The sequence below is a fragment of the Bubalus bubalis genome, chromosome X, assembly GCF_019923935.1.
Source record: "Bubalus bubalis isolate 160015118507 breed Murrah chromosome X, NDDB_SH_1, whole genome shotgun sequence".
In the NCBI taxonomy this organism is placed as follows: domain Eukaryota; kingdom Metazoa; phylum Chordata; class Mammalia; order Artiodactyla; family Bovidae; genus Bubalus; species Bubalus bubalis.
Genome location: NC_059181.1, coordinates 868,762 through 893,636, shown reverse-complemented (window position 1 = coordinate 893,636; position 24,875 = coordinate 868,762). Strand labels below are relative to the sequence as shown.

Below are 24,875 nucleotides of genomic sequence, written 5' to 3'. Positions count from 1 at the left end.
CCGTGTGCCCGACCACGTAATTCAGTCCAGACATGACTGTGAAGTGACGAGCTGAACCCACAGGGTAAGGGCTCGGCCTGACAAAACAGCGCCCACATCAGACGCCCATGAAGAGTCCCAGGAATATGCCCACGAATGCCCCCATGCTTCCAATCAATGGGGTAGAAACGGGAGGTTCCACGCCCCCATTTCTGGTATCCCTAACCTGCCAGAGGGGCGTACAGAACTTACACGAGCAGCGTCCTCACGGGATTTCAGAAATGGAATATTTCCTGCCGGGTCAGTAAACAAAGGCTGTCAGAGACATCGGCGATGGGAGCCTCCGTGGACGGTGAGCCGGTGAGCCCAGAAGGAGCTCAGGAAGGGAAGGGAGACCTGTCATGTAGCGGCCATCTGACCGCAGCCAGCTCCCCACAGAGAGCCCTGGGGAAGCTCAGGTTGCGAACACACGGGGTGTTGACGGCAGACACCCGAGACGCGTATGAAAGGGGTGATTCAGAGAATCCAGACTCTTGCCTCCTCCCATACACAGACAGGCACCGTGCTCCTTAACTTGGGACATCGCCTTCTTTAACTCACACTCATCTTTTCCCGTTCGGACGACCTGGTCTTTGTTTGCAGAGCCTCTATGGTAACCTGTCTTGTCCTCTGACTTGCCTGGCTTTGACCATGGGCTTGAAGCCCTAAAAATTCCCCCACTGAATAAAACACAGCTCTCAAATTGTCAGTTCAGTTCAGTCGCTCATTCGTGTCTGACTCTTTGCGACCCCGTGGACTGCAGCGTGCCAGGCCTCCCTGTCCATCACCAGCTCCCAGAGTTTGCTCAAGCTCATGTCCATTGAGTCATTGATGCCATCCAACCATCTCATCCTCTGTCGTCCCCTTCTCCTCCTGCCTTCAATCTTTCCCAGCATCAGGGTCTTTTCCAATGAGTCAGCTCTTTGCATCAGGTGGCCAAAGTATTGGAGTTTCAGCTTCAGGCCTTCCAAGGAATATTCAGGACTGATTTCCTTTAGGATGGACTGGTTTGACCACAAGGCACATGGGATGTTAATTCCCCAACCAGGGATCGAACGAGCACCCCCTGCCTTGTAAGGCAGCGTCTTTTCTTAAACGAATTTTTTGTTTAAGTATTTCTTTATTTGACTGTGTCAGGACGTAGCTGCTCCACAGCACGTGGGATCTGAGTCCCCCAACCAGGAATCGATCCCACATCCCCAGCTTTGCAAGGCAGAGTCTTAACCACTCGACCACAAGGGAGGTCCCCAATGCTTCTCTGTGTGCGGGAAGAGGCAACAGAGTCTGCGCTCATTGAAATCATTCTTGTAACGTGCACCTTGCCTGTCTGGGGCCGGCATCGTTTTTTCTCCCTTCCTGAATCCCCTCGGGGTCACTGTTGGGGCAAGAGTTGGGGCACTGTTGGGGGAAGGCCGCAGCACCCTTTGTCTATTGACAGTTAGCAGTGAATGCAAAGTGTCACCTGCCAAGTCAACAAAGGACACTGCAGACGTCAGTCAAGCTGTCAACCACTTCCTTCAGGCAGGAAGGAGAGCCCCGGGGGAGCAAACAGGACGCCTGCTTTTTTTCACTTTGCTGACAAAGGTCCGTCTGGTCAAAGCAATGGTTTTTCCACTGGTCCTCTATGGATGTGAGAGTTAGACCATAAAGAAACCTGAGCGCCGAAGAATTGATGCTTTTGAACTGCGGTGCTGGAGAAGACTCTTGAGAGTCCCTTGGACTGCAAGGAGATCCAACCAGTCCATCCTAAAGGAGATCAATCCTGAATATTCATTGGAAGGACTGATGCTGAAGCTCCAATCATTTGGCCACCTGATGCGAGGAATTGACTCATTGGAAAAGACCCTGATGCTGGGAGAGACTGAAGGCAGGAGGAGAAGGGGATGACAGAGGGTGAGATGCTTGGATGGCATCACCGACTCGATGGACATGAGTTTAGGTAAACTCCGTGAGTTGGTGATGGACAGGGAGGCCTGGCGTGCTGCTGTGAGTGAGGTTTGCAGAGTCAGACACGACTTGGCAACTGAACATCAACCATATAAAGAAAAGCTGTGAATTCGTTACCTGGAGATGCCTGGTTTCTTTCATTAACAGGAATCTTTCAGTGTTCCCACTACCTGGTTTTTGTTGCAAAAACTCCTCCACGACCTGCCTGCTCTCCCATCTCTTCGCAGCAGCCCCTCACAGCGATCTGACAGGCTGCCTTCTGGGCTTAATCCCTCAGTTTTCTCTGCCAAATAAAACATGATTCAACATATAGGTTGTGCATTTTCTTTTAACTGCTAAATTCTTTTTACTTTTTAAAACTTATCATTTTATAGTGGAGAATACCCCGGTGGCTCAGACGGTAAAGAATCTGCCTGCAATGAGGGAGACCTGGGTTCCGTCCCTGGGTCGTGAAGATTCCCCTGGAGGAGAGCATAGCAATCAACTCCAGTATTCTGGCCTGGAGAATCCCATGGACAGAGGAGCCTGACGGGCTACAGTCCACACAGCGTGGAGTCACAAAGTGTCAGACACAACTGAGCGACTAACACTTACTTAGGGACGATTGACAATGCTGTGATAGTTTCAGCTGGACATAAGTTGTTGCTAGTCGCTCAGTCGTGTCTGACTCTTTGCGACCCGATGGACTGTAGCCCACCAGGCTCCTCTGTCCATGGGATTCTGCAGGCAAGAACACTGGATTGGGTTTCCAGTCCCTTCTCCAGGGGATCTTCCAGACTCAGGAATCGAAACCAGGTCTCCTTCATTGTCGGCAGATTCTTTACCATCTGAGCCACCAGGAAAGCCTAAGTTGTGCATTCTCTTAATTGCTAAGCTCATTTTTTGCGGAGCCCTGTACCAACATCACAGGACAAAAGTCTCTGGAACGGACCGAGCCACACAGCAACTGTTACCATGAGAGTCCAGACGTAAACCAGCCAGTTCCCTGACCCCGTATTAGGTAAAATACCCACCCTAGTGTCCACCCTAGATAGCATCCTAACCACTCAGCTAATGCCATGCTTCCGGCAGAAAATTTCTCTGTCTTGAGGCTATAAAAATTGGCTGGTAGCCTGCAAAAGGGTTTGGCTCTCTCTTGAGCCAGCCCCCTGTTCTAACAGCGTCTTCCACTCTAATAAACTTAATTCTTCTTAAGCCTCATGTCTGGAAATTCTTTTCCAACCTGCACACAGATCCTGACAATTTCATTCTTTAAAAACTTTTTATTTTATACTCGAACAGAGCCGATTAACAATGGTGGGACAGTTTCTTGTCGACATAGGTTGGTGTCTTTTTTTTTTTTCCAGTCAATATAAGTGATGTTTTCAGTCCACAGTACTGCAGGCATGACTGATGAAATCAGTAGCCAAGGGGGAATGAAACCAGTCCAGCCTAAGGGAAATCAGTCCTGAATATTCACTGGAAGGACTGGTGCTGAAGCTGAAGCTCCAGTACTCTGGCCACCTGAAGCAAAGAACTGACTCATTGGGAAATACCCTGATGCTGGGAAAGATTGAAGGCAGGAGGAGAAGGGGACGACAGAGGACGAGATGGTTGGATGGCATCACCGACTCAATGGACATGGGTTTGGGTGGACTCCAGGAGCTGGTGATGGACAGGGAGGCCTGGCGTGCTGCAGTCCTTGGGGTGGCAAAGAGGCGGACACGACTGAGCGACTGAAATGGGAAACGGGCAGAGACGTAATGCACTTCTCGTTATGTCCCTGGAGTGGGGAGGGGGTCCGTAGCTCCTCTGGGGGCTTCTGGGACATGCCCAGAACTTTCCCCCTTCAGGAAGAAGAAGCAGAGTCCTTTGGTCTTACCCTCCTGGCTCCTCGTGGGTGTTCACATGATGCTGTGATGTCCAGACTCCTGCTTGACCGCTCAGAGGACCGCAGGAAACGACAGTGTCTCAGGAAGTTTCGGGACACACGCCGGGCAGTGACTCCTCCTAACTGAGTCCCTGCCCTTTGGAAGAAAGCTCAGTCTTGTAAACAACGGCTGTGTGAAATGGAGTATCTCCGGTCACATCAATAAACACGACGGATGCAAAGGCCAACGGCGACTTCAAAGCCTCCAAATGTGAATGTGTTTGTCCCTCGGTCGTGTCCGACTCTCTGTGACCCCGTGGACTGTAGCCCACCAGGCTCCTGTGTCCATGGGATTCTCCAGGCAAGGATACTGGAGCGGGTTGCCATGCCTTCCTCCAGGGGATCTTCCCAACCTAGGGACCAAACCTGGGTCTCCCGCGTTGCAGGCAGATTCTTTACCATCTGAGGCACTGAGGAAGGCGTGGAATATCTGGCATTCTTTACAATCATCTCTTGATGTTCACAATATCTGTCTTTTGTTGCAAAATTTCTATATAACCTGGCTCTTCCCCTCACCTCCTCTTCCCTCACGGTCAGTTGAAATACTGCCTCCCAGGCTTGGGAGTCCAAAAAATTCCCCCACCCCCGCCCGAATAAAACCTGTCAGCTTTTAAGCTGTGAATGACTTTTCAGTCCACAAACTTACCGGTGCTATGGGTCAGTTATAACACAATAAAACCGGAAGAAAAAAAACCATTATTTTTTTTTTTAAAAAAGAGGCAAGCTTACGTGTTTTTCTTAGGTGATTTTCTTACGTGACTTTATGTTTGCTTGCGTGATTTTCCTTTATGTATTCTCATAGGGAAAATGACTAATAAGCTTCAGGCACTGAAGCTTCATCCGATAAGCAATGCAAAACAGCAAAAAGAAAAGAGCTTCTCGCTATTATCATACAGGGTTGCAAAGAGTCGGACACGACCGAAGGGATTCAGCGCATGTACACGCATCTGTCTTTGGCTGCTGCTGTTAAGTCATGTCAGTTGTATCAGACTCTGCGCAACCCCATAGACGGCAGCCCACTAGGCTCCTCTGTCCCTGGGATTCTCCAGGCAAGGACACTGGAGTGGGTTGCCGTTTCCTTCCCCATAAATCCAAACTGCAAAGTGGGGAAAGGAGAAAAGAGTGGGTGGATGCAGTGATGGTGGATTCGCTGCAGAAGGCTGAGGTCTCGAGCTGAGGGCAGAGACGAGCTTTGGCTGCAACAGAGAAACGTGAGTTGCAGGCGCTGGGTTGGAATCATAAGGCGCAGAGCCTGGAGGAGGAAGCGTCCTCTGGAGAAGGGCACCGCGGCGGGAGACGGACGCCCCCGCGGGCTGTGAGCTCTGAGCGCGGCCCTCCCGGCCCGGCCCACAGCTTCTGGGAGACGGGGGTCAGCCCGCAAGGGACGCATGTCCGAGCGGGTGAGCCAGGCGGCGGGGCGGCCGCGACGGTGGAAACCGAGGACATGAACTGGGAAGAAAGGAAGTGCTGGACAGGAAGCCTTGCAGAGAGAACACTGCTCAAGTGGTGGCTGATGCCTACGGGTCTGCCTGTCTGCCTGTCTGTCTACCCGGGAGGGTACAGTGCCAAAGACCTCAGGGCCCCCACAATATACTGTCCACACTTTCATCTGCATGTATAATCTCTGTGTATTATCAGCTAGCTACCCACCTGCCTGTGGTCTATCCAGCTACCTATCCCCTACCTATCACTGATCTACCTGTTTACCTACCTATGTGCCCAACTGTCTATTTATCTCCCTGTCTAGCTATCTAAATGTGTATCCACCTGTCTGCCTACCTGTCTATTTATCGCCCTGTCTAACTATCTTCCCTGGTGGCTCAGCTGGTCAAGAATCCTCCTGCAATGCGGGAGAGCTGGGTTCGACCCCTGGCTTGGGAAGATCCCCTGGAGGAGGGAAAGGCTACCCACTGCGGCATTCTGCCCTGGAGAGCTCCATGGACAGTCCACGGGGTCGCAAAGAGTCGGACACGACGGACCAACGTCTACTTTCACTTGGAGAAGGAAATGGCAACCCACTGCAGTACTCTTGCCTGCAAAATTCCATGGATGGAGGAGCCTGGTGGGCTTCAGTCCACGGGGTCGCAAAGAGTCGGACACAACTGAGCGCGTTTTACTTTCATTTTCCCTAACTATCTACCTGTCTCCCTCCTCCCTCCTACCTGTGTCTTTATCTGCCTGTTTACCCATCTGCTGTCTATGGATCCATCTACGTACCTGTCTTTCTACACGTATGTCTGTCTATCTACCTGTGTGTCTATGTACCTACCTACCTACCTGTCTGTTCTCTCTCTCTCTCCAGGAGCTTTGTCTAAAAACCTACAACCGAAGAACAGCACACCCTTCTCCCCGCGGAACCGCAGCAGGCACCCCCCCAGATCCTGCATCGGGCACTTCCATCACCTGGGATCTTCACCAAGTATAGTCCCCCACCCTCTGCCAAACTGTAACACACAGATGCTTGTGCGGTTCCACGAAATACAGAGCATCAGAGGCCCCGGGGTCCTAAGAATGGAGAGCGGAGGAGGCAATTCAAGTGGATACAGCGGAACGCGGCGTGGCGAGGAAAAAGAGGAGAGAGACGGGATGCGAAGGAGCACGCTGAGAAGGCAAAACAGTTCAGGAACCCACGTCTTAGGAAGAAAAAATTAGAAAGCAGTGCAAACAGAGACCTAGCATTTTTGTTTTGAAGGCTCCATCATTAACTCGATCAAAAAAGAGAGAGCTGACCATAGCATCCTGCAGTCCCACTCCTGAGCGCATAAACGGTGAAATCCAGCATCTGAAAAGATACAGGGACCCATGTATTCACTGCAGCACAGCTTACAGGAGGCAGGGCATGGAAGCAAGCTAGACGTCCATCGGCAGATGAGGGCATGAAGAAGACGTGCTGCATATATATGATGGAATGTTATGCAGCCGTAAACAAGAGTGAAATCATGCCATTTGAAGTCAGAGAAAGAGAAATGTCGTATGACATCCCTTGTATGTGGAATCTAAGAAGAAATGATACAAAGGGACTTACAAAACACAAAGAGACTCACAGACTTAGAAAGTTAATTTATTACCATGGGAGACGGATAGTTAGCGAGTCTGGGATGGACATGGACACACTGCTGTATTTAACACGGAGCACCAGCAAGGACCTGCTGGGCAGCACAGGGGACTCTGCTCAATACTCTGTAATAACCTTATGGTTCCCAGGGGGGGCTTCAAGAATCGGGCCAAGTGCCTCCTGGGGGTGGGGTCGGGGTACCATCCTGGTGAATGCCCCTGTCCACGTGTTCTCCTCAGGGGTGCTCCCAGTATCTGCAGCCTCTGGAGAAGGGATGGACTATGCACTCCGGGATTCTTGGGCTTCCCCGGTGGCTCAGCTGGTAAAGAATCTGCCTGCAACGCAGCAGCACTGCATGGCTACTGAGGTTTTTTTTTAATTTTTTTTAATATTTATGTATTCGCTGCACAGGACTTGGTTGCAGCATGGGGGATCCACTTCCATAACTAGGGATGGAACCTGCCCCGCTCCCCTGGCGCTGCAGAGTCTTAGCCACGGGACCACCAGGGCAGTGCCGATGCTTAAGGTTTTAATTCACGATCCCAGGGTTCTGTTCAGACCCAAGGATTGGAGCAACGCATAATCACCCCTTAATCAGGCATTATGGCACAGGAGTCCCTGGTCACTGAGAGATCAGTGAGGTCAGAGAGCTCACTGCTCTCACTGAGAGAGCGACTCGGGGAACACAGCCATGTGGGGAAGCTCACAGAGGCATGAAAAATGCAGACGTACAGACGCAGTGATAAATACGGACACACGGAAAGAGGAGTAAATATAGACGCTCCCGGACATATAAACGCAGACACACACAGACACACGAGAGACACAGACGCAATAATAAATACAGATACACAGATCAGTGTGCACAGACGCACACAGAGGCATGAAAAATACAGACGTACAGACGCAGTAATAAATACGGACACAGAGAAACAGGAACAGATATAGATGCTTCCGGGCGTATAACTGCAGACCCACACAGACACACGAGAAACACAGACGCGCGAGAAACACACACATATAAACACGGACTCACAGAGAGAGGAAGAAATACAGACACACACAGACATATAAATGCAGAACCAGGGGTTCCCTGGTGGCTCCGTGGGAAAGAATCCGCCTGCCGACGCTGGAGACGCGGGTTCCATCCCTGGTCCGGGGATATCCCACATGCGGGGAAACAGCCAAGCCTGTGCACCAAGGCTGTGGAGCCTGTGGTCCATGACCAGAGAAGTCACCACGATCTAAATGCACACGCTAAGATTCATGAAAAAGAGGTGGACGCAGACCTCTAAACACACACACACAGGTTCGTGGTAAACGTGGACACACGCAGAGCTTTAGACAGAGACGCCCAGATGCAGGGATAAATGCAGATGCCGAGACAGATAAACACAGACACACACAAACACACACACACACACACACACACATACACAGACCGACAAAAACCTGGACATACACATACACACACACACACACACTCAGGGACCATCCCCCTTCACAGCCTTCCACAGCAAAGTGGAGGCTCCATCCTTCCAACGCAGTGCTCCCCAAGCTTTTAGGCACCAGGGACCGCTTTCACAGAAGACGGTTTTTCACAGAGCGATGCGGGGAAAGGATGGTTTCAGGTTGATTCAATCGCATCGCATTGATCAAGCACGTCATTTCTATTATTCTCACACCAGCTGCAACTTCAGACCGTCAGGCACCGGAACCCAGACGTTGGGGATCCCCTGTCCCGAGGAGATGAGTGTCCTCCAAGGCTCCCGGACTCTGCCTGTGGTCTGGGGTGAGCTGCAGGTGACCGAGGCACTCAGCATCTCCCCCCACCACCACGACGACTTCCTCCCCCAGGGAAGACAACCTCTCTCTCTATTTCCCGCCATCCCAGGAACCATGAGGGCACCGTGGTGCTCAGCCATGTCTGCGGGAAGCCAAGCTCAGGCGCCAGCCAGAAAACACGACCCGATCCCTTTGAGGCTGAGCAAACCCTGTGCAACACCAGCATAGGTACGGAAAGAAAAGACAGACAGGCCATGCCTCCCAAAACGCCCTCATGACTGTCTTATGGTCGCAGTCATAGAGAACACAACTGCAAGAAGGGGTGTGTGCTGTGCTCAGTCGCTCAGTCGTGTCCGGCTCTTTACGACCCCGTGGACTGTGTAGCCCCCCCCAGGTTCCTCTGCCCACGGGATTCTCCAGGCAAGAATACCGGAGTGGTTTGCCATGCCCTCCTCCGGGGGAATCTTCCCCACCCAGGGATCGGTAGAACCCAGGTCTCCCGCATTGCAGGTGGATTCTTTACCACCTGAGCCACACGGGACACCCATCTGGTCTGAAATCTTCCCTGCTGGTCCCAGGATCAGCGCCCCAGTGTGCCTCCAAACTTTTCCTCAACTCCTCAAACGCACAAACGTTGGCACGTCCAGACCTTGGTGCTAACAACATGCCTCTTTTTTCTGCCCTGGTATCCAAGGGCCCCTAATTCTGAAATGGCAACTCTCTGTACACATCAGCCTGGGTCACGAGTCACCCAGAAAACACAACCTGATCCCTTCGAGGCTGAGCAAACTCCAGGCAACGCCAGCATACGTATGGAAGGACAAGGCAGACGGGCACGCGTCCCAAGACGCCCTCACGACTGTGGTTAAGGCAACTTGCATCCAGAGGCTGTTTCTCAAAGGCAGAGCCCCCGAGAGCTGGGGAGCTTGGTCAGTCCACCCCGGATGGGCTTCACCCAAAACAACTCTGATGTCCGCGTTTTACGGGAACTGCTGGCCGCTGACAAAGTGAGAGGGTCTCGCCCGTGCTAGATAAAAGGTGTCCTCCTTCACAAGGAGGACCGAGGCTTTCAGGAGGAAACTTTCCACGTGTGCTAAGGCACTCATCGCAGGTGAAGTGTGCATGTTCACCCAATAAAATATATATCACATGCTGCCTGGAGGAGGCTGTCGTCAACGGAATTGTCTCTCCCCACCCCAAAGTGTTAGGTGCTAGCCTGACCTTCAGAATGGGACCTTCTCTGGAAACGAGTTCTCTGCAGGTGTGATGGAGTGAAGGGTCTGAGATGAGGTCCTCCTGGATGGGGATGGCCCTAAATCCAGGGACGGGGTCTTCATAAGACACAGAAGAGGAGAGACACGGACACAGAGGAGAAGCCATGTGGAGATGGAGGCAGAGACGGGAGGGAGGCGGCCACCAGCCCAGGGACGGATGCCTGGAGCCCCCAGAAGCTGCAAGAGGCGGGAAGGACCCTCCCCTGGAGCCTCTGCAGGGAGCCCAGCCCTGGGACACCCTGACCTCAGACATCTGGTCTCCAGGACTCAGGGAAGATATACATCTTCCCTGTCTGTGGTTTTAAACCACCTGATCTGTGGTCACTTAGAACAGCTTATTGAAACCTTTTATAATAGGGTTCTTCCCAAAGGCTCAACAGGTAAAGAATCAGGAGGAGACAAGGGAGACCCACGTTCGATCCCTGGGTGGGAAAGATCCCCTGGAGGGGGAAATGGCAACCCACTCCAGTATTCTGCCCTGGAGAATCCCATGGCCTGTATAGGCCATGGGGTCACAAAGAGTCAGACACGGCTGGGCAACGTTCACTTTCAGAGCATGTTCATTATGTCAGGGGCCACCCATCGCCGCGTGCGCCTTCACTGGCCTCCAGACAGGTGAGGCAATTTGAGCTTTTTTTTCTAACAGCCATGAGAGCCATGGCGGTGGGAGATGGTTAACAAGTACAGACAGGATCTAACTGGTGTTCTAGAGAATTCTGACGAGAGAGAGGAACACCACTTACAGGAAAAAACAGCAAGAGCAGGGAGTTCAGCCAGCAGGAGGTGTTTGCTCTAAACACGTGAAAATAAAATTTTTTTAGTAGTTAAAGGAAAACTGTCTCTCTGCTCAAAGCTCTTCCAACACCCAAAGGGTGGCTTTTCCACACCGAGCAATGGCCCAATTCTCTTCAGACACCTTCTGGGCGCCCTACCACTCAGTTCAACCCTGATATGAGCTGACTTAGTGCATACCCCATGGGGGTAAACGGCTTAGCCCTGCAGACACCCCCACTTCAACTCCAACTGCAAGGAATGGGTCCCCAGGTCACTCACTTCTGTCCAACGTGGCTACAACCTGAAGGCGGGAGGAGAAGGGACGACAGAGGAGGAGATGGTTGGATGGCATCACCCACTCGATGGACGTGAGTTTGGGTAGACTCCGGGAGTTGGCAATGGATAGGGAGGCCTGGCATGCAGCAGTCCATGGGGTCTCAGAGAGTCGGACACGACTGAGCAACTGAACTGAACTGAACTGAATAACGGGCCATACCTGCAAGGGGAGCAGGACGATTGTGCCTGGCTGGTTCAGCCACGAATGCAGGATTTTCTTCCCACTAAACAAAAAAAAAACCCGGTTCCTTCTGCTTTTCCCACTACAAATGGGCACCCGCCTTCCACCTCGATAAGGATTAAATCAGCTGCTGCTGCAGCTGAAGACGTTCAACACCCCCCAAAAGGAGCTCAGGGTGGAGAACAGACATCAGGCATGTGTGCTCTGGGAAAGACTGGCGGGACAGGTCTTCACATAGATATTTTCAGGAGCCGATGTTATGAAGCCAGCTCTTGCATCTTGTCATATCTGGAAAAGCTCTAAATTGCTTCACGGTGAGATGACATCAACTCCTGGTGACTAACAGAAGGTTCTTTGCAAAGAGAAATGTTTGCGTGAACTCCCGCTTCACCAGAATCACATCGACACTGACCATCACCTCTTTGGAGCAACTTCTCAGAGCCATCTGAGGGGCTCTCTCCCAGGATGCGCTCCTCATTTAGCCTCCAAATAACATGTAACTCCAAAGTCTCACATTGTGCAATCTTTCTTAAGTCAACGCTTTGTCCTGAGATGTTTCTGGAGCCTAGACCAAATCTGTAGGCAAGACTAACATGAACACAATAGAAACCTCTTATGTCCCCTGACCAGATAATCCCGAAAACGTCATCTGCAGATCCTTCAATTAATAACATCAGCAGAGACCGTGTCTCTAAACGAGGTCACTGTTACGGATTCTGGACATAAACATATGCACATGTTTGGGGGGATGCCCACTGAACCCAGGACATCCTTTGGTGGTTGCTGTTGTTCAGCTGCTCAGTCGTGTTCGAGTCTTTGTGACCCCATGGACTGCAGCACGCCAGGCCTCCCTGTCCATCACCAACTCCCGGAGTTTACCCAAAGTCATGATCACTGAGTCGGTTCCAACCATCTCATCCTCTGTCGTCCCCTTCTCCTCCTGCCTTCAATCTTTCCCAGCATTAAGGTCTTTTCCAATGAGTCAGGTCTTCGCATCAGGTGGCCAGGGTATTGGAGTTTCAGCTTCAGCATCTGTCCTTCCAGTGAACATTCAGGACTGATTCCCTTTAGTACGGAATGGTTGGATCTCCTTGCTGTCCACGGCACTCTCACGAAAACAGTATGAAGATTCATTTAAAAACTAGGACTAAAACTGCCATACGACCCAGCAATCCCACCACTGGGCATACACACTGAGGAAACCAGAAGGGAAAGAGACACGTGTACCCCAATGTTCATCGCAGCACTGTTTATAATAGCCAGGACATGGAAGCAACCTAGATGTCCATCAGCAGACGAATGGATAAGAAAGCTGTGGTACATATACACAATGGAGTATTACTCAGCCATTAGAAAGAATACATTTGAATCAGTTCTAATGAGGTGGATGAAACTGGAGCCTATTATACAGAGTGAAGTAAGTCAGAAAGAAAAACACCAATACAGTATACTAACGCATATATATGGAATTCAGAAACATGGTAACGATAACCCTGTATGCGAGACAGCAAAAGAGACACAGATGTATAGAACAGACTTTTGGACTCAGTGGGAGACGGCAAGGGTGGGATGATTTGGGAGAAGAGCACTGACACATGTAGGTTACCATAGGCAAGAGAGCTGACCAGGGCAAGTCCGACGCACGACGCGGGGCAGCCGAAGCCGGAGCTCTGTGACGCGTGCAGGGACAGGGTGGGGAGGGAGCTGGGAGGGGAGTCAAGAATGAAGGGGACATGTGTACCTGTGACCGGTTCATGCTGATACATGGCGAAAATCATCACAATATTGTAAACTAATTATATATTAAAAAAAAAAAGTCTTCTCCGGCAGCACAATTGAGAAGCATCCCAGCATTGCCATATCTTAACCACCTAATCCATCAATAAACTCGAGCTGTCCGTGGCAACCCAGGCGGCCAGCACACAAGGCGGACCACCCCTCTCTCCAAACACCCAGAACGGAAATCAGGCTCAGAAGCCCACCTGCCCCTGCCCTCATGTACACGTTCCCGAAGCCACGAGCTCAGGTCTGCACGAAACCTTTGTTGAAGCAGGTACGGCCCGACGCTCATTTTCCTTCTGATTTTTACAAATACCCAAAACCTGGGTCTGAGGTAACAGCTTCTCCTTTCTTCAAATAATGTGCCTCCGCTTCTCCGTATATAAATAACCCTGCTTATTCAGGAGGTAAAAATAGCAGCCAAGAGTGGATGGCTCAAACAGAAAAGAAGAAAGGGGAAGAAAATGAAACGGTGCAGCTGCAAAGGTTACAAATAGTGGAGAAAAAATCCTGAAAGGGCGCATGTGGGTGCTTAGTTGCTCAGTTGTGTCCGACTCTTGGCGACCCCGTGGACTGCAGCCCCTCCAGGCTCCTTTGTCCATGGGATTCTCCAGGCAAGGATACTAGAGTCGGTTGCCATGCCCTCCTCCAGGGGATCTTCCCCACCCAGGGATCACACCCGAGTCTCTTGAATTGCAGGCGGATTCTTTACCGTCTGAGCCACCAGGGAAGCCCAACAAGTGTCCAACGGTCTGGAAATTAGCATGTGGCAGAAACGGAGGTGTTCAGCTACGTTGGAAGGGGACCCAAGAACAAATACAGGTAGAATGAAGCAGGGTCTCCTCCACCCCACCAGTCTGGACCAAGGGTCCCCAGCCTCTGGGATCTGATGCCTGAAGGATGCTATGAGGTGGAGCTGATGTAATAACAGAAACAAACTGCACAAAACAAAAAAAAAAAGTAAGGCTTGCCCAGTGGCTCAGCTGGTAAAGAATCTGCCTGAAATGCAGACGACCTGGGTTCGATCCCTGGCTGGGGAAGATCCCCTGGAGGAGGGCATGGCAACCCACTCCAGTATTCTTGCCTGGAGAAATCCCATGGGCAGAGGAGCCAAAGAAATGTATGTTACATATTTATAAATCTGATTTATATACATATACGATATGTGGGCTTTCCCGGTGACCTAGGTGGTAAAGAATCCACCTGTGAATGCAGGAGACACTGCTTACATCCCTGGGGTGGGCAGATCCCCTGGAGAAGGGTGTGGCAGCCCACTCCATATTCTTGCCTGGAGAATCCCACGGACAGAGGAGCCTGGAGGGCCACAGTCCACGGGGTCGAAAAGAGTTAGACACGACTGAGCACGCACGCCCAGTTAATGCAAGGGGCTCGAGGCAGCCTGCAAGCATCCCCACCGCCCAGAGGTTCACAGAAACACGGTCTTCCATGAAACTGGTCCCTGGTGCCAAAAAGGCTGGGGACCTCTGTTCTGGACCATCCTCGCCTCCTGTGTAAACTGGGGTTTGGTCGCTACCTCAGGGTCCTCAAGAGCACCCAGGACCCAGCAGAACCAGCAGAGGGAGAGCTCTGTGTGTCTGACTCAGTCCAGGCTCACCTGCTCGGGAAGCCTCACTGAAGTCGCTGAAGATGAACTCAGAGGGGCCGTGAGAAATTGCCTTTCCATCCTAGAGGAAATCGGTCCTGAATATTCACTGGAACGACTGATGCTGAAGCTGAAACTCCAATACTTTGGCCACCTGATGTGAAGAGCCGGCCTCATTGGAAGAGACCCTGATGCTGGGAAAGATTGAAGGCGGGAGGAGAAGGGGACGACAGACAATGAGATGGTTGGATGGCATCACCGACTCAATGGTCATGACTTTGGGTAAAGTCCGGGAGTTGGTGATGGACAGGGAAGCCTGGCGTGCTGCAGTCCATGGGGTCGCAAAGAGTCAGACACGACTGAGCGACTGAACTGAACCGAGACACGTGCAGCGGAAGCCAGAGGTGAGGAGCAGGCAGGAAACAGACATCTGGGGGGGATGTCAAGGTCAACACCTGAGCCCCACGAGGATCAGAACAACCTCCCCACCCCTGAGCTCCGTCAGACACACAGAACCTGTTCCTTTCCCTTTACATGACTCTTCACAGTCAGCAAAGTCATGTCCTTTGACTTAAAAGGCGCAGGACTTCCCCTCCATGGAGAGCAAGTGTAGGGCAGTCCTCTGGGGAAAGACCCACAAAGGGCTAACCAAGAAGAGGCCCTAAGCATCACTCCCCCAATTTCCCCCTCAGGCCAGTCTCCCCCCTGCCCTGGGCAACCTGCTTTCCATCGCTCAGGCACTGATGCCATTTCCTAGGCCCCTCTATGCATGGAATTTCTATTGCTGTTACTCGGTCACTCCTTCATGTCTGACTCTCTGCAATCCCACGGACTGCAGCACACCAGGCCTCCCTGTCCATCACCAACTCACGGAGTTTATCCAAAGTCATGTCCAGCGAGTCAGTGATGCCATCCAACCATCTCAGCCTCTGTCGTCCCCTTCTCCTCCCGCCCTCAATCTTTCCCAGCATCAGGGTCTTTTCCAATGAGTCAGCTCTTCCCATCAGGTGGCCAGAGTATTGGAGCTTCAGCTTCAGCATCAGTCCTTCCAATGAATATTCAGAACTGATTTCCTTTAGGATGGACTGGTTGGAGCTCCTTGCTCTTTGCATCAGGTGACCAGAGTATTGGAGCTTCAGCTTCAGCATCAGTCCTTCCAATTAAAAGAAAAATAAAAAGTTAAGCAGGAGGGATAAGCTGGGAGACTGGGGTCGACGTGACTATGTATGAAAGAGATAAGCGAAGACTGACTGTGTAGCACAGGGAACTCTCCTCAGCGGTCTATTACGGGCCTTCCCAGGCCGTCTACTGGTTAAGACTCCGTCGTCCCACTGCAGGGGCTGTGGGTTCAACCCCTGGTCAGGGAACTAATTTCCCACAGGCTGCTCTATGTGCCCCCTTCCCAAAAAATAGAGATTAAAAAAAAAATACTATGTAATGACCTATATGGGAAAAGAATGTAAAAAAGAGGGAATACCGATGACTTGGTGGTAAAGAATCCACCTGCAAGGCAGGAGACCCGGGTTCGATCCCCGGGTTGGGAAGATCCCCTGGAGGAGGGCATGGCAACCCACTCCAGTGTTCTTGCCTGGAGAACCGCATGGACAGAGGAGCCTGGCGGGCTACAGTCCACGGGGTCGCAAAGAGTCGGACACGACTGAGCAACTGAGCACACACATATATTTACATACAACTGATTCACTTTGCTGTACAGCTGAAATTAACAGAACATTATAAATCATCTTTACTTCAGTTGAAAAAAATTAATTAAGGAAAACTCCTTATGTGGCAAATTACAGTCGGACTGGAAACAGGCCAAACAGGCCTATTTGTACAAAGGCAGACACATCACTCGTTGCATGCAGACGGGGAATCTCTTTTTCCCGCTCAAACCCCACGTCCTCCAAGCAGACGAAAGTGCTCTACTTGCTTCGGTCGTGTCCGACTCTTTGCGACCCCGTGGAGACGAAGGGGGAAAACTGCTTCCGGAGCTTACATATCTCAGTATGCGTTTAGCCAGACACAGAGAACAGACTTGTGATTGCCAAGGGCGGGGAGGGGTAGGGCAGGATGGACTGGGGGGTTTGGGGTTTAGCAGCTTCAAATTATCACATACACGATGGATAAGAAGCAAGGCCCTACCGCACAGCGCAGGCAGCTCTATTCAGTCTCCTGTGATCGACCATCATGGAACAGAAGATGCAGAAATACAGCGGGAGTTTTGAACCGTGTGGTACTAAAAGCAAAACAAGAAGCTGAGAAGACAGAAGACGCAGAAAGAAGAGGGAAGGAATTTTTTTGAGAAAGAAAGAAGGTCGTCATCGGCAAACTCCAATGAAGAATGTAGCAGAAGTTGGTACCAAATTAATACTCAAGAAAGGGTTTCCCCAGTGGCTCAGTGGTAAAGAATCTGCCTACAATGCACGAGTCGCAGGTTTGACCCCTTTATATGGATCCATATATGTTTATAGGGTTTCCCTGGTGGGTCATTGTTAAACAATCTGTCTGCACTGTGGGAGACTCGGGTTCGATCCCTGGGTTGGGAAGATCCCCTGGAGGAGGGCACGGCAACCCACTCCAGTGTTCTTGCCTGGAGAATCCCATGGACACAGGAGCCTGGCGGGCTGCCGTCCACGAAGGCACAAACGGTTGGACACGACTGAAGTGACTTAGCACAGCATAACTGTTGGTTGCTCAGTCCTGTCCGACTCTGAGACCTCATGGACTGAGGCCCCCCCAGGCTCCTCTGTCCATGGGATTCTCCAGGTAACAATACTGAGGGGGGGGGGTGTTGCCATTTCTTCCTCCAGGGGATCTTCCCCACCCGGGGATCAAACCCAGGTCCTCTGCATTGCAGGCAAATTCTTCACTGTCTAAGTCCACGCACAGCATAGCGTATACTCCAGAAAATAAAATTTTAAATCAGACTTTATCTAATTCAGTCATGTGGAATCCCTCTTTCTATGACCACCTGGAATAAACGAGGTGTCTCAGTAGCTGTAAAAAGAAAAAAAAACATATACAGATTTCATTTATTGAAATAAATGGTAAAGCTGTTTTGGGGGGAAAAAAAATGTGTTTAGCACACACGGGTTCCTATACGTACAGACAGACCACAGAGTTAGGTTCCAGACAATACAAAGAGAGCAGTGTGGTCAGAAAGAAAGACACGGATAGAGGGCTGTCATCGGACACTCGTGGAGGCACACGCACACACACACACACACACACTCACACACATGTAGGCATGTACAGATAGGCACACGTCTCTTTTCTGTGTCATAGAACCAGGTATGTTGTCGTTCCGTCGCCAAGTCACGTCTGACTCTTCGCAACCCCTCAGACTGCAGCACGCCAGGCTGCGGTATAAACAGCCGCTCTATAACCACAGAAGTAGGTACATCAATTCATACACCGCTCCAGACTTCAGGCGGAACAGCGGGGAAATTATTAGAAGTCATAAGTCAGACATGAGTAGACAGGAAGCCAATTCCAACCCCGTGTCTCCGGCAAAACGAGCGCCCCCAGGCACCACCTCCAGGCATCTTTCTTCCGTAACTGCATCAGCTTGACACTCAATTCCAGCAGCACAAAGGCAGCACCCGGAGGTTCCAGGACACAACACCTGAGACTAACGCTCCAGTCCCCAGATTCAGCCATCAGCTCTGTTACCTCCTAAGAGCAGCCACGCCTGGCCGACCCGCAACGCACGGCTCAGCGTTTCCAAGTGAGCGGTCTATCGGACGCGGCCAAGACGCTTCAGCTGGCACCATCCAAAGCCAGACAGCATATTAAAAAGCAGAGACATCACTTGTCTGACAAAGGTCCGTCTAGTCAAGGCTATGGTTTTTCCTGTGGTCATGTATGCATGTGAGAGTTGGACTGTGAAGAAGGCTGAGCGCTGAAGAATTGATGCTTTTGAACTGTGGTGTTGGAGAAGACTCTTGAGAGTCCCTTGGACTGCCAGGAGATCCAACCAGTCCATCCTAAAGGAAATCAGTCCTGAATGTTCATTGGAAGGACTGATGTTGAAGTTGAAACTCCAATCCTTTGGCTACCTGATACAAAGAACTGACTCATTGGAAAACTCCCTGATGCTGGGAAAGATTGAAGGTGGGAGAAGAAAGGGACGACAGAGGATGAGATGGTTGGATGGCATCACTGACTCGATGGACGTGAGCTTGAGCGAACTCCGGGAGTTGGTGATGGACAGGGAGGCCTGGCGTGCTGCGATTCATGGGGTCGCAGAGTCGGACACGACTGAGCGACTGAACTGAACTGAACTGAACAGCCGATTAACAATGCTGTGACGGTTTCAGGTGGACAATGAATGGACTGAAGCTCGGAGAAATGACTCCCCTGGGATGGAGCCCCTCGGGGGTGATCACAGAGGTTACAATTCGGGAGGAAACATATACATAAATACAAACACAACAATCACTAACAGCTCGCTGGACTCGTCTAGTGGGGCAGTGGTTGAGAAACCACGTGCAAACGCAGCAGACCCAGGCTGGATCTCTGCGGGAAGATCCCACAGGCCATTGGAGCCACAGAGCCCACGCACCACAGCCAAAGAGCCTGGGCTCCAGAGGCCCCTACTGAGGCCACGAGCAGCAGTTCCTGAAGCCCGCGTGCCCGAGAGCCTGTGCTCTGCAGCAAGAGACAAGAAGCTCCCAAGTGGAAAGTAGAAAGCAGAGAGGAAGTGGAAGAAGAGAACAGCCCTTGCTCGTCGCAACTACAGAAAAGCCACACGGCAACAAAGACCCAGCACAACCGAAAACAAAGATCAAATGTTTCTTCAAAAATGACAGTTGAAGCCTTGCCTTGCTTCTGATTATAAAACATATCCAACAGGACTTGCCCGGCCGTCCAGTGGTTAAAAATCCACCTGCCAGTAAAGGGGACACGGGTCTGATCTCCGGTCCGGAAAAATCACACGTCCCACACACGTTATGTCACCATGAAAAAACACGAACGTTAATTCCTGCTTTCATGCAAAGTGAAGTCAGTCAGAGAAAGACAAATGCATTGTATTATATTGCTCACATGTAGAACCTAAAAGATACCACAAATGAATTTACAAAACAGTCAAGACGTGGAAACAAACTAAGCTGTCCATTGACAGGGGAATGGTTAAAGAAGGTGGGGTACATATATACAATAGAACATTACGTGCCCTAAAAAAGAGCGAAATACAGCCCTTGGCATCCACATGGATGGACCTAGAGATTGTCATGGGCTTCCCCGGTGGCTCAGATGGTAATGAATCCACCTGCAAGGCAGGAGACCCAGGCTCCATCCCTGGGTCAGGAAGATCCCCTGGAGGAGGGATTAGCTACCTTGGAAGATCCCCTGGAGGAGGGAATGGCTACCTTGGAAGATCTCCTGGAGGAGGGAATAGCTACCTTGGCAACAACCTCATAGATACAGACAGCTGGTTGCCACAGGTGAGGGGTGGGAGGTGAACGAAACGTGGAAGGACGGTCAGAGGCACAGACTTCCAGGTATAAGCCACACGACATGCGGCATGTTGATGGTAGTTCATGATGCTGTATTTATTGCATATCAGAAAGCTGGTAAAGGAGTAGATATTAAAAGTCCACACGACAGACCTCTTGGACTCTATGGTGCAAAATAGACCAGCAATTCTTTTCTGCTTTTTCAAACTTGAACAATCTGGGATGTGTCCACGATCTATCCGTTTCCTTGAGCATGAGTGTCCTGGGTCGATCAAAACAAACAAATGGGATCATGACTTAAAACCACAGACATCCACCCTTCCCGAGTCCTGGAGACCAGACATCTGAGGTCAAGGGGTCCCAGGGCTGAGCTCCCTGCAGAGTCTCCATGGGAGGGTCCTTCCCGCCTCTTCCGGCTTCCGGGGGCTCTAGGCATCCATCTGTGGGCTGGTGGCCGCCTCCCTCCCGTCTCCGCCTCCGTCTCCACGTGGCTTCTCCTCCGTGTCCGTGTCTCCCCTCTTCTGTGTCTTATAAGGACCCTATCCTTGGGTTTAGGGACATCCCCATCCAGGAGAAACCTCATCTCAGACCTTTAACTCCATCACAGGAAGGAAGCAAAATAGAATGGACTGGAATCAAGTGAAAATAAGGATAATTAAAGAAAGTAAGATAAAACTCAAAGTGACCATCCGTGGGCATAAACCTCATATCCCTCAACAGGGCAGAAAAACAAGAAACGTGCAAAATAGACAGACAAGAATGGGAAAAAAGAAGAAGAAAAGACAAGAACGAAACGTGACCAACACCGTCTCTTCACTGCAGGCGTTGAGTCATGACGGGAGGTCACACGCTGCAGGGCTCACTTCCTGGCCAAGACAGCATCATAGGTTCCCCCCGTCCTCTGGCACCGCACGTCTCGGAAGCCGGCGGGGGCCAGGAGCGCACAGTACTGGCCGGGGGTCCGCTCACGGCCCTCCGTCTGCACCAGCATGTTCAGCGAGTACAGCAGCGTGGTCAGGGGGCCCCGCCCGTCCGCGTCCAGGAGGCTCTCGATGACCAGGATGCCGCCACCTGCCGTGGGGAGGGTGAGGGGTTGAGCGAGGGTCAGCCTGGACCCAGGACCTGGGGTCCACTCTCTCATGACCCAGCTTTCTGCCCACACCCCCAGCTCACAGGTTAGCCCGCAGCTCTGGGCATTTCCCACCCTCCCCTGCAAGATGGACCCTAATCTAGGACCCCTCCGCGGGACAGACCCTGACCTAGGACCCCCCCATGGGACAGACCCTGACCTAGGAACCCCGAGGCACAGATCCTGACCTAGGACCCACAGCCATCGTCCCCTCTTTCCTCCCAGCTCTAGAGGCCAGCGTAGCCGGTAGGCACTGGACAGAGCACACGATTAAGCAGGGCTGTGTCTACGCACACTGTCCACCCGCCTCTGGCTGGTAACCGGGAGCGTGCTCAGTCGCTTCAGCTGTGTCTGACTCTTTCCCACCCCGTGGACTGTAGCCCCACCAGGCTCCTTATGTCCACGGGACTCTCCAGCCAAGAAGGCTGGAGAGGGTTGCCATGCAAGGACAGGGTCCTTATGAGAAACAGAAAAGGAGACAGACAGAGACACAGGAGAAACCAGGCGGACACAGAGGCAGAGACGGGAGGGAGGCGGGGAGAAAGGACCATCGATCCTCAAAATGCATCCTTCGGAACGCAGTCCCGGGAAACGACTCGTGACCGTTTGTTCTTATTTTCCAGCTTCATCGCTTAGAAACAAATCCACAAAACGATGTGTAACATCATCTTCTCTGAAAGCTCAAAGGCGAGTGTGCCAATCAAGCGATCAAAGTAACCCTTACACACTTTCTGACCCGTTTTATTCCGTACCCGATTCTCAGACCAAGCGCCACGCTCTCCTGGCTTCTTTAAAAAGTCACCAAGTCCCGGGTCCTTTTTGGACAATGGATCTCGTGGCTAGGAATGCCCACACTCCCTCCCCCTGATGTCAAAGTAAGATCCGTGCGTTATTGGTAGTAGTTTGCAGCGATGCAGACACAGTGGGGCTGACCCTTAGTAGGAGGCTCATGGGGAGAGGCGGAGATGGGACCTCCAAGCAGCGAGAACGTGAGGAAAAGAGCTTTGCCTCCAGATCTGGGGGATTCTCCTAGCTGCGCTGTCTGTAAGGTCGAGTTTGTACCATGCATGCACCATCTGAGTGTGTCAATACATATTCACGCACATATATATACCGATGCAGACACGTGTAACACACACATGCATACACATATGCACCCATATATACACGGGTGTTCCTGATGGCTCAGTTAGTAAAGACTCCGCCTGCACTGTGGGAGACCCAGGTTCGATTCCCGGGTCAGGAAGATCCGCTGGAGAAGGGATAGGCTACCCACTCCCGTATTCTTGGGCTTCCCTGGTGGCTCAGCTGGTAAAGAATCCACCTTCAGTGCGGGAGACCTGGGTTTGATCCCTGGGTTGGGACGATCCCCTGGAGAAGGAAATGGCTACCCAGTCCTGTATTCTGGCCTGGAGAATTCCATGGGCTGTATAGTCCATGGGGTTGCAAAGAGTCAGGCATGACTGAGCAACTTTTACATCCCGTAATGTAACGACATACACAAATGTAATATAGTCTTACTGTAAATATATAGTATTTTAATATTTAAAATTTTTACATTTAAACGTTTTTCATGATATTTATTTTTAAGGATATCCAAAAATAACACAAATTATATAACTATTATTTTATACTCTTGACATCCATTCATTATTTAAAAGTAAATGCTTAATATATAAATTTTAAATGTAAACACGACATGCTTTATGTGTTATATATGTGCATGTCCCGCCGCTCAGTCGTGTCCAACTCTTTGTGACCCCATGGACTGTAGACCTCCAGGCTCCTGGGATTCTCCAGGCAGGAATACTGGAGGAGGTTGCCATTTCCTCCTCTAGGGGATCTTCCCAACCCAGGGATCGAACCTGCATCTCCTACGTTTCCTACACCGGCAGCTGAGCACCACCTGGGATTTGTGTATATATGTGTGTATAGGCTCCAATCCTTTGGCCACCTGATGCTAAGAGCTGACTCATTGGAAAAGACCCTGATGCTGGGAAAGATTGAAGGCGGGAGGAGAAGGGGACGACACAGGATGAGGTGGTTGGATGGCATCACCGACTCAATGGACGTGAGTTTGAGTAAACTCCGGAAGCCGGTGAGGGACAGGGAGGCCTGGGGTGCTGCAGTCCATGGGGTCGCAAAGAGTCGGACACGACTGAGCTACTGAACTGAAACACAGGAAGCGAACCAGAGCCCACACAGCATCACCCCCGGGGGAAACTCATAGTTTCCGTGACCTTGGAGACGCCGAGCCACGCACATTCTTCTAAACAGAAAAACTTCAGGCAAGCCACTACCCAGTTTGGCAACTTTTTATATTTTTTTTTCTTCTTTTAACTAATTTTTTACGGAGGTATAGCTTCTTGACAATGTTGCGTTCGTTTGTGCCACACAGCAAAGGGCATCAGCTGTGCGTGCTGTGTGCTGAGCCGCTTGAGTCGTGTCTGACTCTGTGCGACCCCATGGACTGCTGCCCGCCAGGCTCCTCTGTCCATGGGATTCTGCAGGCTACGGATACATATATATCTGTTCCTTGACGATTTTCCTGTTTGTACAAGCAAATAATAATAATGATACTAGGGTCCAATGAAGGATGTCCTCAGAGGCCCGCTGGCTAAGACTCTGTACGCTCAAACCAGGGGACCTGGGTTCCACGCCTGGCCAGGGAACTAGATCCCGCTGCCACAGTTAAGAGTTTGCAAGCCACGATGAAAGATCCTGTATCCCACAACGAGGATGGAAGATCTCCAGTGCCGTGGCTAAGGCCCAGCACAGATAAAGAAATGAATCAGTAAAAGTAAAAAGGACCAAGGTTTCAAACATCCCTCTACACAAAGTCAAAAAACAAACAAACTCAAGTCACCATCAAGTAACGTCAGTATGCATTGAAACATAAATAATTCACTTTTGCTCAACACGCTTCCTAGAGCTCCCCCACAGAAGGGCTCTAGACACAACCCTCCATGAACGACTTCACTTCTGAAAATGACACCGTACTTTGAGAACCACAACTTCAGGGTGGGGGGCAACGGAAGAGTGTGGCGATGAAAAGACGATATGAGGGAGCCCGTGACGTGGTGATGTCTTGAAAAAGAAGGCAGCCTCCAGAGGCCGGCCGGAACTCCGGCCTCCTCACACGCAGAGGCGAGTCTTCGTCCCCGTGACGGGGTTTGTGAGCCCTCGTCGCGTCGAGACACCCGTACCTCTGCCCTGAGTGGACCCCCGGGCCCGGCGCCCAGCGTCCCCGCCACCTACCTGTCCTGCAGGCCTGATAGACTCTCTGCAGCAGGTGGGAGCACTTGGCATCGGTCCAGTCATGCAGGACCCTGGCCAGGATATACAGGTCCGCCTCCGGGAGGGCATCTTTGAAGAAATCCCCTGCAACACAGGCGCGGGGGCCCCTTGTCAGCCTGCCTCAATTCCAAGTGAGGACACCTACGCCCAGCATGGCCGGGTCACTCATACACACAGACCTGGCCCCAGATGCCCCCAGCTGCTGACCTCCCGACACAGACGACGTCTCCGTGTGATGATGAGACGATTCTGAACGATGGAATACTCCCTTTATGCCCCCTTTCCGCGTCAGCTCTGGACGACGATTTTATTTTTACTTGATTTCAGAA

General features: G+C 51.4%; 1 protein-coding gene across 9 annotated transcripts in view; it reads right to left on the bottom strand.

Moving 5' to 3' along the window:
• The window catches only part of ASMT (acetylserotonin O-methyltransferase), a 56,745-nt gene that overhangs the window by 9,526 nt on the left and 22,344 nt on the right, over positions 1-24,875 (bottom strand). For 5 of the 9 annotated variants that reach the window (XM_044936698.2, XM_025276359.3, XM_044936694.2 and 2 more), the window contains exons 7-8: positions 24,508-24,630; positions 20,192-21,191 (exon numbers count right to left, since the gene is read on the bottom strand). In XM_044936698.2, the coding sequence (XP_044792633.2) occupies positions 20,980-21,191; positions 24,508-24,630 (335 nt within the window). In that variant the 3' untranslated portion in view covers positions 20,192-20,979. Of the gene's footprint in view, positions 1-20,191; positions 21,192-23,382; positions 23,798-24,507; positions 24,631-24,875 lie in introns of those variants that run through there. The other 4 variants (XM_044936701.2, XM_044936700.2, XM_044936695.2 and 1 more) reach the window with 3 other exon arrangements.